Here is a 12681-nt window from a genome sequence, read left to right as displayed (position 1 = left end):
ATGGCAAGTACAATTTTAAAAGTACCTTCCCAAGTTAATTTTGTCAAATTATAAGTTATTCATATCCGATTCAATTTTGATTTCTTAGAGGATTATGTAGGCGTTGATTTGTAGAAAGTGATGATTCAAAATGTTTTAGAGCATCTCCAATCCAATACTCTATTTGAGAGTATCCAAATACTCTTTTTTATTCATAAAGTGATTTTAGAGGAAATTACTATTCCTATTTACTCCAACCACAAACCCTCTATTTTTCCCTCTAAAATCACTTTACGGAAAAAAAATATTTATTTATACTCTCATAACGATATGGTTGGTATAAAAATTTAGTAAGAAAAGCTTACAAGGACAAAAATGTCTTTTAAAAAGATGAATAGTGTTATGGAGATGATCCTCTATATTTTATCTCACCCTCTAAATATAGAGGATCAAAATCCAATACTCTCAAATGGAGGAGGGTTGAGAGGATGGATTGGAATGTTTTGATACTCTCAAATCTCAAATAGAGATATGGGTAGGAGATGCTCTTAGAACAATAATTAAGTGAATCTGGGATATAGCCGCGTAGCGCCCTAAAGCCCTTTTACTCCGATTCTAAGGTGTTTCAATAGTTTTCTTGATGATCACATCACATTAAAGAGTCACGCACTTGGCAATGGAGCTCATCCAAAGTTATTGAAGCACTGCATCAAAGATTCAAAAGTACTCTATAATTTTCCCTCAGTTCCCTCCTCTGGTGAGGAAGACCCTCGCCTGTTTTACGGCCAGATTCACTAGACAGCAACGTAATACCATACAATTGTCACACAAAATACTACCCCAGAACAGTCTTATCCACTTCATTAACAGCCGGGATTAGTTTAATCCGTTTTATAGCGTACTTTACGAAGTTTCATTACAGTTGTTTCCAGTATCCTCCTTTCGGTAATTCCACAGATTCGTGATTTCCTGAGACAGTGATTTTCTTCCTTTTTCCTCGAGACAGTCTCTCTCTCTCTCTCAAAATTCAAAGCGTCTTCGACTCTCTCTTTCTTCTAAAATTAGGTACTTGGGTTTGTACTCTTCTCTCTCGGAACCCTTTTCTTTTCTTCCCCAAATTCCACATCAAACCCTTCTTTCTATCAGATGTCTATAAAACTTGCAAGTACATAATTACCTTATTCGATTTGAAATTCTCAGGCCTCTTGTTCATACCTCCTTCTAAATTCCACCCTTTTTCTTAGTTTCCACAATTCCCAATTCAATCTGTGCATAAAATCAAACCCTAGGCTTTCAAAACAACTCTCAATCCAATCAAAATTCTCGAATTTATAATTTTTTTTGCCCAACAAATTCACACCCACTACTCCAAACCGTGATACAATTTCGAAAAAGGTTTCCTTTTGGCTGCCATGGCCGGCTTCACAATAGCACTGTACGCGAGCCCTCGGAGCAGTATCTGCTCGACGCCACACCATCACCAGATCAATGCCCACTCATCGCCGTTCGATTCAGATTCCACCGTCCGATCGCCCCCTACGTCCCAAAAACCGACGGTCGGCGGCCTATCTTGCCTGTTCTCATCCCCATCCGTTAAACACGCCTCTTCTTCGAGCTACTCTTCGAGCTATTCGAGTGGCGTCGATGATGCGGTGTGCAGAGGGGAAGAATTGAGCAGTTCGTTTCGTTTTTCGCCGTATTGTTCGTCTTTGAAGAAAAATCACAGCCCTCTTCAAAGAAATCAGAGCCCTGTATCGGTTTTCCAGGGCCCCGTCTCATGTAGCCCGCCGTTGAGAGTTGCTAGAGAGAAAATGGCCGCGGATTGGAAGGTCCCAGAGTCGGTACCGGGGAGCAGTGGTTTGTTGCTTAATGGGCTTGCTGCGCATGGTTTGGGGTCCTTTGTGGATTATGATTCGCCCACGTTTCAAGCAAATAATTCGCTGACTTTTCGAGAAAATAGTGATGTCGAATCATCATTGGCATCATTTGTTATGGTAGATGAACTCCCGTTTAAGATGGATGATGGGTTTGTGGAATCGGATTCGGAATTGGGTGCTAAAGAATTGCTTTTGGGTGCACAATTAAGACACAAGATGTTTTATGAAGATATTGTTGTCAAGGCTTTCTATGAGGCTGAGAAAGCTCATAGAGGGCAGGTATGCTAATCTGTTTATCTTTTCAGTTAGTTATTTGCAGGGCCCTTTGGATTGAGGGGTTTGAGAAGAAAAGAAAAGTAAGGATTCGAGTTTCTTGCCAAATCACTCGCTTGGATTGAGTTAATTTGGTGAGAATTGAAGGGAAAAAAAGTACAAAAATAATACTTTTGGATTGGCTCCTTCCCCATTCTTATCACACCCTTTCTCACAATCCAAAGGGGCTGTTTTGATGTGTTTTGCGTTTCTTTTTTTGGGTTAGTTGAGAACTTTTGTGTTGATTTTGTAGATGAGAGAAAGTGGGGATCCTTATTTGCAGCATTGTGTGGAGACGGCAGTTTTGCTAGCAGTGTTTGGTGCCAACTCCTCAGTAGTTGCTGCAGGGCTTTTACATGACACACTTGATGATTCTTCCACGAGTTATGACGACATTTTGCAGATATTTGGAGTTGACGTTGCTGATTTGGTTAAAGGGGTAAAAATCATCATTTGGATATGCGATCTCTTATTCAGGATTTGAAAATTTTCTAGTTGGTTGTTCATTGGAAATTGGTGCTGTGGAATTTACAGTTAATTCTGTTGCTTTGAGCCATTAACGGATATTGTGTTAAGTATATAGTATGTAATTTCAATAAATTTAGAAATCTGGTGGGACATGGACTAGTCAAAGAGATGTTTTAGAAATCGGTTTTCTGATTGTAAACAGCAGGGTATCACATGTAAATGGCCACAACACATCAAGTGTATGTTGGCCTTTAATAGTGATTTCAAAATACTCTTTATGGAAGTGAATGAAGGTTTTTTTTCTTCGTTTGGCACGTATTTTTCCCGTATAATCATTTTGTTCTCCAAGGAGTTAGCTTCTCCGTTTTCTATTTATTAGTTCAAGTCTTGAGTCTATTTCTTCCGGATTTTAGCAAATGGGGTTTTTCTTTTTATGTATTGGAGTAATGGATTTTCTACTTCACGGCCCTGTTGATTTTTCTATGAGCTCTTGTTTACATGGAAAATAAAAGTTAAGATGCACACCTTGTCTATATTTCAACCTTCTGTTGAATGTAAAAGGATTTCAAGTTGATGAACTATTGGTGAAAGTTATTGTTATGTGAATTTCAATCTTTTCAGTTTCATTTAAGGGTTTTTCGATTTTTTTAAATTTGTGGCAATGTTTTTGTCTGAACGAAGTTATTTCATGCTTTTTGAGCTTCTAAATTTGTGAGTGTCTTTTTAGGTATCCAAGCTTAGTCATCTGAGCAAGCTTGCACGTGAGAGTGATACAGCAAGTGAAACTGAGGCATATCGACTGCGCACCATGTTTCTTGCAATGCCAGATGCCAGGGCTGTCCTTATAAAACTGGCAGATCGATTGCACAACTTGATGACTCTGGATGCGTTGTCTATGCTTAAGCAACAGAGATTTGCTAAGGAAACCTTGGAAATCTTTGCTCCTTTGGCCAATCGCTTAGGGATCTCTGGTTGGAAAGAGCAACTTGAAAACTTGTGTTTCAAATATCTCTATCCAGATAAGCACAAAGAGATCTCCTCCAAACTTTCGAACTCCTTTGATATGGCATTGATTAATTCGTCGGCTGAAAAGTTAGAGCGTGCTCTTGGTGATGCAGCCATTTCTTACCGTGGTGTATCTAAAAGGCACAAAAGCTTGTATAGCATCTTCCGCAAAATGGAAAAGTACTCTCTCTCTCTCTCTCTGACAGTTATCACTTTCTGCAAATGTGCATCCATATGTCCAGATGTTCTAGTTCTTCAGTAAAGGTTACTGTAGTGCATATAACAGTGCTGCAACTTCCATCTCTTTTTATCCATTTCATGCCTTCGGCCAAATCTTTGATGGATTCATCGATATTAACTTGGTAATGGTGGGTGTTTTTAGTTAGTTGTTTGACTGCCCAAATAAATCAGTTTGGCTGTGATCTCAATTGGTTGGTACAATGTGGTACTGATCATATTTATGTGTTTGGTGTGAATGTATGAATGGCAAAAAAAAAATCATAAATCACCGCTGCTTTATTTTGGCTAAAGCGGCATTATCCACTCAACTCAATCTTAGGCATGATTTTTGTGAAAAAATCAATCGGTGGTGATGTCATTATCTTTTAGTTTGGTTCGTTATTCATTAAGGAGGTAACAGAATTTAGTCTTTTGCAGAAAGAATTTGACCGTGGATCAAATCCATGATATTCACGGTCTACGTCTGATTGTTGAAAATGAGGAAGACTGTTTTGAGGCATTGACAGTTGTTCATCAGTTGTGGTCTGAAGTACCTGGAAAGTTCAAGAACTACATTAAATGTCCAAAGTTTAATGGGTATGTCAAATTATATCTCGCAGAAGGTGCATAAGCATGCATAAGCATGCTTAATCGTTGTTCTTCTAATTTTCCTGCTAATTTGTAGGTATCAATCTCTGCACACTGTAGTGAAGGGTGAGGGAGAGGTTCCACTTGAAGTTCAGATTCGAACTAGAGCGATGCATTTACAAGCAGAGTTTGGAATTGCTGCTCATTGGAGATATAAGGAAGGTGATTGTAAATGCTTTTCCTTCGAGCTTCAAATGGTAGAGAAGGCCCGCTGGGAGTGTGAAACTATGAGCAACAATCAATCAATGATTGGCTGTGTGGACTCCATCAAACCACCCTGCACATTCTCTTCTCATTCCGAAGATTGCCCCTATTCCTGTACGCATAATTGTGGCACTGATGGACCTGTTTTTGTTATCATGATGGAGAATGACAAGGTTTGTTTCAAGACTTTTTCTTCTTTAATCAATTGAGTTCCGGTTTTTGGGTGTTGTATATTTTATGGCTCCATACGATCATCAAGTTGTTAGTGCACTTGCCTGAAGCTGTGTTTCGTCCAACTGTCTAACTTTCCCTAAACTGGCTTATTTTTGTATTTTCTGAGCACATTAGAGTTTGGGTCATTTGACTTTCTTGATTTGTCCAGACAGTAAAATATGTATGGACCAAATTGCAAGGAAGTTCAGAAAAGATAAAAGCAGCCCAAAATATTTTTGATCCTGCTATGCTGTTGCAGAACCTAATTTGTTCCTTGAAAGGTTGCTTCATTGATAAGTTCCTGGGCGCACTCGAGTGTAATTAGTGCCTCTTAAATCTTAATTACATCTTTAGGTATGATATTATTTGAACCCTTAATGTGTCCGAGCTCTCAGAAGATTCAGAGTAACTTATTTTTTTCCAATGGCTCTTTAGGCGTTTATAATTTGGGTTGGCTCTCTTTCTGTAGCTTCTACTATTTTGTATAATCTTCTCAAACCCGATGTTACGTGATGCTGTACTTAAGTGGGTGAATAGTTGAGCAAAATTAAAAGGCGTTCTTCCTAATTTATATCGAAGTCAATTGGCTGGGTAAAAACATGTTATTTGGTGTTTGGGTGGTGTTGCAGATGTCAGTGCAGGAATTCCCGGCAAACTCGACGATTCGGGATCTGATGGAAAGAGCTAGTCAAGGCACCTTTAGATGGAGCAAGCAAGAATTGAGGCCAAGGTTGAATTGCGAGCCAGTGAGTGATCCCTCCTGCAAACTGAAAATGGGAGATGTGGTGGAGCTCACTCCTGCTATGCCCGAGAAGTCGTTGGCTGAGTGCAGGGAAGAGATGCAGCGCCTCTATGATAGAGATGCAGCGCAGATCACGCCTTTTAGTAGCATGACCATTTGATGACAGCATGTTGTTCTTGTGTGTATATGTATGGTAATCGTCTGTAAATAAAAGCTTTGATGGTTACTAACTCGATTCTACGAAGTTAAAAGTTCAATCTTATTGCTATAATAACTATTCTAATTGTGTTGTAGCTTGAGTTCGGGTGACTAGAATCAGTTTAGAACAAGCTAACCATGTTTAAAAAAAAAGGTTTAGAACAAGCTGCGACGAATCTGAGTTTGGACTCGCTTTTTCATAATGGTTTATTCTCATTGTTACTATGAACCTTTATGATACAATCTTTCATAATCCAATTTGTCTTGATGAAGAGAATTGGAATTTTAACCTCATATTGCGTTGAAATTACCTTTCTTCCGGTCCAACATTTTTGTGTGGTGGAGAGAGGGTTGAGAGATTGTCGAACCACACTATATAATCTACATCTCCCCGATTCACAGAAGTTTTATGTCTTTCAATATTTAAGGATTACTAAAATCACTTCCATTCTTTCAACTAATACAATTACACCCAAGATGAAAAAGCATATAAAGGAGTGAACAATAATGGGAGTTTGTTTCTATCTCCAGAAGAAGTGCTGAACTGAATCTTGCCATGAGAGCACAAGCATCAGCATAACCAGAACCCCGGCGAGTCCCCACGACGAACTCCCAATTCTCAACACCAACGAAGGGTCTGAAGGTGGAAACATCATAGCTCTATCCGACGATGAAGAAGTGGAGGAAGAAGAAGAAGAAGTGGTTTTTATGGCAATTATAAGGCCAGCAAGCACCATAGGCAGAACAAAGCCAGAGTTCCATCTCGTCTCGTAATGGGAATACTCGGTTTTGCGATTCACATACAACGGCGAAAGCACCACCGCGGAAGCCAGAGCCAGCACCATGGCTAATCCTCTCTGGGAAGAGTTTTGGGTCGCCATCGTTACAGAGGTTGGTTTTTGCCGGCGAAAGACAGTAGTGTGTCAGAGGTTGATTTTTCTCCGTTGGGGGAGAAGAACCAACTTGATTTGGTAGTGAAGGGAATTGGGAGGGGTGGTGATTGATTTATATGGCGGAGAGAAGAGAAGAGAAGAGAAGGTGAAATGGTAGAGGAATCCAGTTGGAAAGTTGATTGAATGACAAAAGGTATAGCCGTCCAAAAAGCCAAAAAGGAGAAAAAGGGATATCTAAAATAATTGGAGAAATGCCAATTAGGGAAGAGAAGTCGTTGAAGAGGGGAAAAAAGGGGCAAGGGAAAGCTGGAAAGGTATGTGATATTTGAGGTTTGGAAGTAAGGTATCTTGATTTGTATCTTTTTTTCCAATCTGTGTTCAGACTTTGATTATGCGGTATCTTTGTGTTTTTGCCTTGTTAGTTTTGTAATGGTGTTTACCAGATTCTCAGGCCATCTTTATGGCCCCTAGTTGGATTATTAATTGCTCTCTGTTCTGTTCCTAGACGTTCCGATAAAAGAGTAGATCTTCTCGTGTAATGTGAAATGTGATACACCACGGTTTCATTTGACAACATCAATATGAGTCGTTCAATTTGTAGGTCTCTTATGAGTTTTTAATGGTCGCAAGAGTGCACCAGAATGGCAGAATTGATCCTTATCTGCGATGGTTATTAACTGGTAAAAGACGCTCTCCTCTCCTGTATGAGGCACATCTGCATCGGACAATTTTGGACACATCTTTGTCCGGATATGTGCACTTTCTTCTCCGTCTTTAGGATTGCTCTTAACTTGTTCCATTGTGTAACCCATTGATAACAAGGATTGGAGACAGAGCAAGTATTTAGATAGGTTTAGGGATGGTGATGGGGACTGAGTTTTATAAGTTGTCGAGAGATAGCAAACTCCTTTTCAATTCTCGATTTAAAAGTATGACGTTTTCTGTTTGTCCCATCACCAAAATTGACCTGCAAATAAACTAGCTGTCATATGTTATGTTCATAGTTGTGCCAAATAATACGAGTAATCTTACGTATCTCAAAACCATTTCTAAAACGGAATTAGGCATTCAGAAAGTCTAAAAATGGTTAAAGCATACCCGCCCGATAATTTAAAAACAAAAAAAAAGGAGCGAGCATGGAATTACCAAGTTTGTTTGAGTTTAAAGCTTGAACAGAAGATATCAAAAATATACATATACAACCTCCATATATGACAACGTTTTTTCTTAGTAGAACCTTTAACAACGTAACCCGGAAAAAAACTTAAGACTAACCCAGAAGTCGCAAAAATACAAGAGACATACAGCATGTACTACTAATTACTGCACTAAATTCAAAATTAACCAAAATCCAGCAGTCCAACCTGTTGTAGTCACCACAACTTTTTTACACCCTCGGCCTCCATCATGAAGGCGTCTTACTTACGAGTAAGGAAGCCCAGGAGAAACGACAGAGATGAGTCCCTACAATCTCTCTCATAGGGCAAAACTGGTGAGTGACAGAATCTCACTCACCAGTTAAGTGCACATAACCATTGAGTTCATTAGATCAAAAGACATCCACGACTTCCAACTGTAAATCTGGAACTGCAACAAGATCATGGGAATCTATTCGAGCAAAGAATTTCTTCTAAAGGGACCCCAAATTTTGTTCAATACAATTTCAAAATTTTGGGACTTGTCGGTTTGGTTTGATTCGGTACAAGTTCAAACAAAGCATGGACCTTATCTAAGGAGTCAACAACAGTGCTGATAGATGAACATTAACCTTGAAGGCTTCCAGATTAATCTACCACATATAAAGCCCCCCTTTCACAGCAAAAATCATAGTTGAATTCAACTGATTCAGCCTAGATGATACAGATATCTCTCCAAATGAAATCTTCCGCCAGAACAGCACCATACTGAGAAATTCATCCAAATAAACCTCAGAAGAGAGGTCGACGTGATTTCAGACCTATTATTATCCAAAGACACTCAAAGCCTGGAGGTAACCATCCTCATATAAGAAGCACTGACACTCCTAGGATCACTGTATCCCTGTCAGACACTCCCGGGACACACAACACGTTGGGGACACGCCACGTCGCGTTTTGTGGGCGATTTTTATAAACTTTAAAAGCTCTTTCATGAAACAATATTTTATAATTTCAAAAATATTGAACCAAAAGTGAACTATAAAACGTATGTATATGTGCATGGTGTTGAGAATTCGGCGAAACCAACAAACACAACGCGCAAAGAATAATCAAGAACAGAACACAAGAACGCAAGACATAGATTTTTATGTGGTTCCCCAATAGTGTAGTTGAGTACATCCACGGCTTACACCAGTTCCATTATGTAATTTGAATGAAGAAAGAAAACATACATAAGCTGCTGCATATAGCAACTATACAAGGTACCCGAGTTCCCCAACCGTGTAGCAGGTGGAACCCCAAACCGTCAGCGAAGCGAGACCCAAATCAAATCAGCACAAGACCAACACATATGCATACACTATGGTCAATAATGCATTTGATAGGAGTCCTAACCTAAATATTTAGTGGTTACAATGTAGGTTCGCATAACTAAAAGACTTATTTAAAACAAGATTGTTGTACACCAGCTGTGTCCGTGTCCCCATATTCTGAGTAAGACGTGTTCCATATCTCTGTCGTGTCCATGTCCTTATCCGTGCTACATAGATCCTCATCAACAATGTGGGATGTGAACCTTTCTTCTTCTTCTTTTGACAAGTGGGATGTAAACCTTTCTTGGTTCTTAATTTGCTGTTTTCTAGGGAAAGAGCCTTGTTGCAAGTCTCATTCTTTCTTCCTTCTCTTTTCCACCGTTCAGTAGCGTTTGGTAGTTCGGGTTGGGGTGAAGCAAGGTAGATGTTCCAATTAGAGGAACTATACTAGTGACTTCGCCTCTCAACCAACACCACTGATAAGCTTATCTTGCTAGATTCAAATATTCGTCTAAGGAAGCTACAACTGTCTAAGATTAAACGTGACCAAAAGGGGAATCAAAGGGCTAAAAGCTCATCAACTAGGCATTCTCCTCCCTTCACCTACACAATCTACCAAAATGGGAAACTAATATCACTAGAGTAGAAACGTCTAAACAAAAGTATTAACTGCCATTGATTCACCTTGAAATTTATCTTGGAAACAAATTATACATTTTTCACCTTGAAATTCAAACTTTACCACTGGAAAGTTTGGTTCATATAAACCGAGTCAAGTCCAATCTTATGGGGTTGCTAGACAGGATTAGACATTGAACACTATGTGAAATGGAAGGTTCGAATGTATGATACCACCATAGAAACCAAATCATGCCTCTCCAAACAAAATCTCAAGTTACCCAAGTGTAGCCTTAAAAGTGAAATTCTTCTCCCCTTCTCTCTCTAAAATTCTTCTCCCACTTCTCTCTACAAACTCAATCTAGCTGCCGCCTGCCTCCCCCCCCCCCTCTTCTCCTCTCTCTTTCTCTCTCTCTCTCTCCCTTTTCTTTTTCCTCTCCCTTTTTCCCTAGCAAATCTGCTACTATCTCCCTTTCTCTCTTCTCCATCGCCGTTTCTTTCTCCGGCTTCGTTCCTCCCTTGTCTTGCCGATCTCCCATCGGTTTCTTCCCCTAGGTGAAATCAGTTTTTGGGCTTCATGGCATGGTGGTGTTCGGCGGCAGGTGGTGGTGTTGTTGGGCGTGGCTTTCCCGCCGGTTGGGGCTTTGTCCCAATGGCTGTTTCCCGTGTTTGGCATCTTGTCAATCTCAGGCTTGGGTGTTTTTGCTATTTTTCTTTTTAAAAAAAATGCGAAGCGAGGTGTAGTGATAAGTGAGGTACTACCGTTGTGTATGATGCTCCCTAGTATATCGCTACAGTGTTTCTTTTTTGTATCATTTTTAATGGCAAGGAAATCCTTTCTTTGCTGATCCAAAAAAAGTGTAGCCTTAAAAGTACCTGGATGACCATAAGTGAATGTCCGAACGGAGATTATCCTATAATTTGGACGAAAACTATCTTCACAAGCACCTATTTCCATGCCCTTAAACTAGAATAACTACGAATAGCAAGTCTTTGTTAAGTGATAACATGTTCAAGTCTTTGTTAAGTGATAGCATTGAACATAAGTACAAAATGGTGTTTCCTGTAAGCCACCATTTATGAGACTGTGAGATGATAAATCTATGTTTTGCATACAATCTCCCGACATTTAAAGAGGTAATGCCAACAAGCTCATATAGTGTTACATTTAACCAATAGAAGTCAAGCTTTTCTAGCAATCAAGCTACTGCAAATCAAATTGGTTCATAAATTTTGTTTCCAAATCAACGAGCAAGGTATAGAACGATCACCATGAAAGGAAAGATAACTCCAAATGTCTTATTAGACACTTTCAATGACTTGCGAAAGTCTATAGTGGTCAATAGAATCTTTGGAGCCATTAAAATCCTTTCTATCGCGGTCATTGTTGTCCACGACTGAACTCCACGCCCCACATTCGTAACATAAATCACACAACAATAAGAGAATGCCATTAGAAACTTATGTTGCAGAAGTAAACATTTGAGTCATACATGTTAGCCAAATGGAAAGGGACAAGGGTTTCTTCTATTGTGACTCGTAAACCGCGAAGATGAAACAAAGTAGGAAAACTCAATAGAAAAACAAACCAACGAACGAATATGATCAAAAAACAAACAAACGAATTGGTAAGAAATGGGGAAGGAGAAAAAAGAATGCCCAATCACGAATTACCCATTTACAAGAGCGACATCTTCATTGGAGACAAAAGACTGATCACTCACTCCAAAATCTGTACATCTACCCTCAATGCCCCTCATTGAATCCTTTACCAGTGTCCTCAACTCAATAAAACGATAAAAAATTCTCCCTCAATATCTGAGACTGTTGTTCAACAATTGCCGTCTCTTGATTACCAAGAATGCCACCACACCCACCTGCAAAATCACAACAATACCCCCAAACAACAATCCCACTTTCTTCCCCAAATTCAGCGTTTGATTAGATGGAGGAGGGGGGGACGGAGGAGCTGATCTCGGTGGTGAAGGAGGCGGGCTCCTGGGCGGTAGTGTGGGACCGGGAGAGGACGGTGGAGGGGGAGGCGGTGGTGGCGGCGGCGGAGGAGGAGGGGATGGCGGAGGAGGAGGCGGTGGTGGTGGAGGAGGCGGTGGCGGCGGTGAAGAGACTTGTCCTTGATTTACATTTCCCTGAGATTCAACGAAGGGAGTGAAAAGGATCAAGAAAACCCCCAAAGCAACAAAGAAGAATGTCAATAATGGCGAATCCATACAACAAGAATCCAGATTTCAGGCAAAACTAGGGCTTCTCGCATCTGGGTTCGGCTCAAATCTCCCAATTGGAAAAAAAACTAGGTTTAGGGTTTTGAAATAAGAGGAGAATCAACGAAATGGGTTTGGAGATAGGTGTACCCAGATGTTGATTTCTTCCTGGTCGTTTCGAAATTGGAATTGATTGGAATCACATTGTTAAATGTTTATCCAACCAGGGTTTCCATGATCCTTTCGGAATAAGGAGTGAAAATTTAATTCGTGAATGGAGAGAGAGAGTCCAGGCAGGTTCAACGGTTGGTCTAAATTGGGGAGATTTGATTGGTTCTGTTGGTGTAAAACGAGTTGTATTTTGCATTCTTTCCGGGAGAGAGATGGTAATAAAAGTCTGATGACTATGATCTGGAAACATTATAGTACAACATGTAGGATTATGTGGGCCATTGATTGATTTAGGTACAGTCAAACTTGGGCCTAGAGAATGAACTGATGTAGATTGGACTTTTTTGGGTCCATCTTTTCCACTTAGGAAAGCCTCTATCCTTTGCTTGCCAAGTTTCCTTTGCTTGCCAAGTTGAGGTGGTCCTAAAGCATGTACATCAATGAAAATATAAAAATATTTATT

The 12681-nt window shown here is 39.9% G+C and overlaps 2 protein-coding genes across 2 annotated transcripts; one reads left to right on the top strand and one right to left on the bottom strand.

The window, feature by feature from the left end:
- The first annotated feature begins 908 nt into the window (after positions 1-908).
- On the top strand, positions 909-5960 carry LOC131309940 (probable GTP diphosphokinase RSH2, chloroplastic). Its single transcript, XM_058336662.1, has 6 exons — positions 909-2135; positions 2422-2607; positions 3364-3821; positions 4299-4457; positions 4546-4885; positions 5555-5960. The coding sequence occupies exons 1-6, from the start codon at positions 1392-1394 to the stop codon at positions 5825-5827; spliced, it is 2160 nt and encodes a 719-aa protein (XP_058192645.1). The 5' UTR covers positions 909-1391; the 3' UTR covers positions 5828-5960.
- Positions 5961-11257: 5297 nt separating this feature from the next.
- LOC131309941 (formin-like protein 14) lies at positions 11258-12400 on the bottom strand. The gene has a single exon (XM_058336663.1). It carries the CDS (start codon positions 12054-12056, stop codon positions 11640-11642), a length of 417 nt encoding a protein of 138 aa, XP_058192646.1. The 5' UTR covers positions 12057-12400; the 3' UTR covers positions 11258-11639.
- Positions 12401-12681: the final 281 nt, after the last annotated feature.

This window comes from Rhododendron vialii, chromosome 12a, assembly GCF_030253575.1.
Source record: "Rhododendron vialii isolate Sample 1 chromosome 12a, ASM3025357v1".
NCBI classification, from domain to species: domain Eukaryota; kingdom Viridiplantae; phylum Streptophyta; class Magnoliopsida; order Ericales; family Ericaceae; genus Rhododendron; species Rhododendron vialii.
Note: the sequence above shows the minus strand (reverse complement) of the source record. Positions and strands in the feature narration are given on the sequence as shown.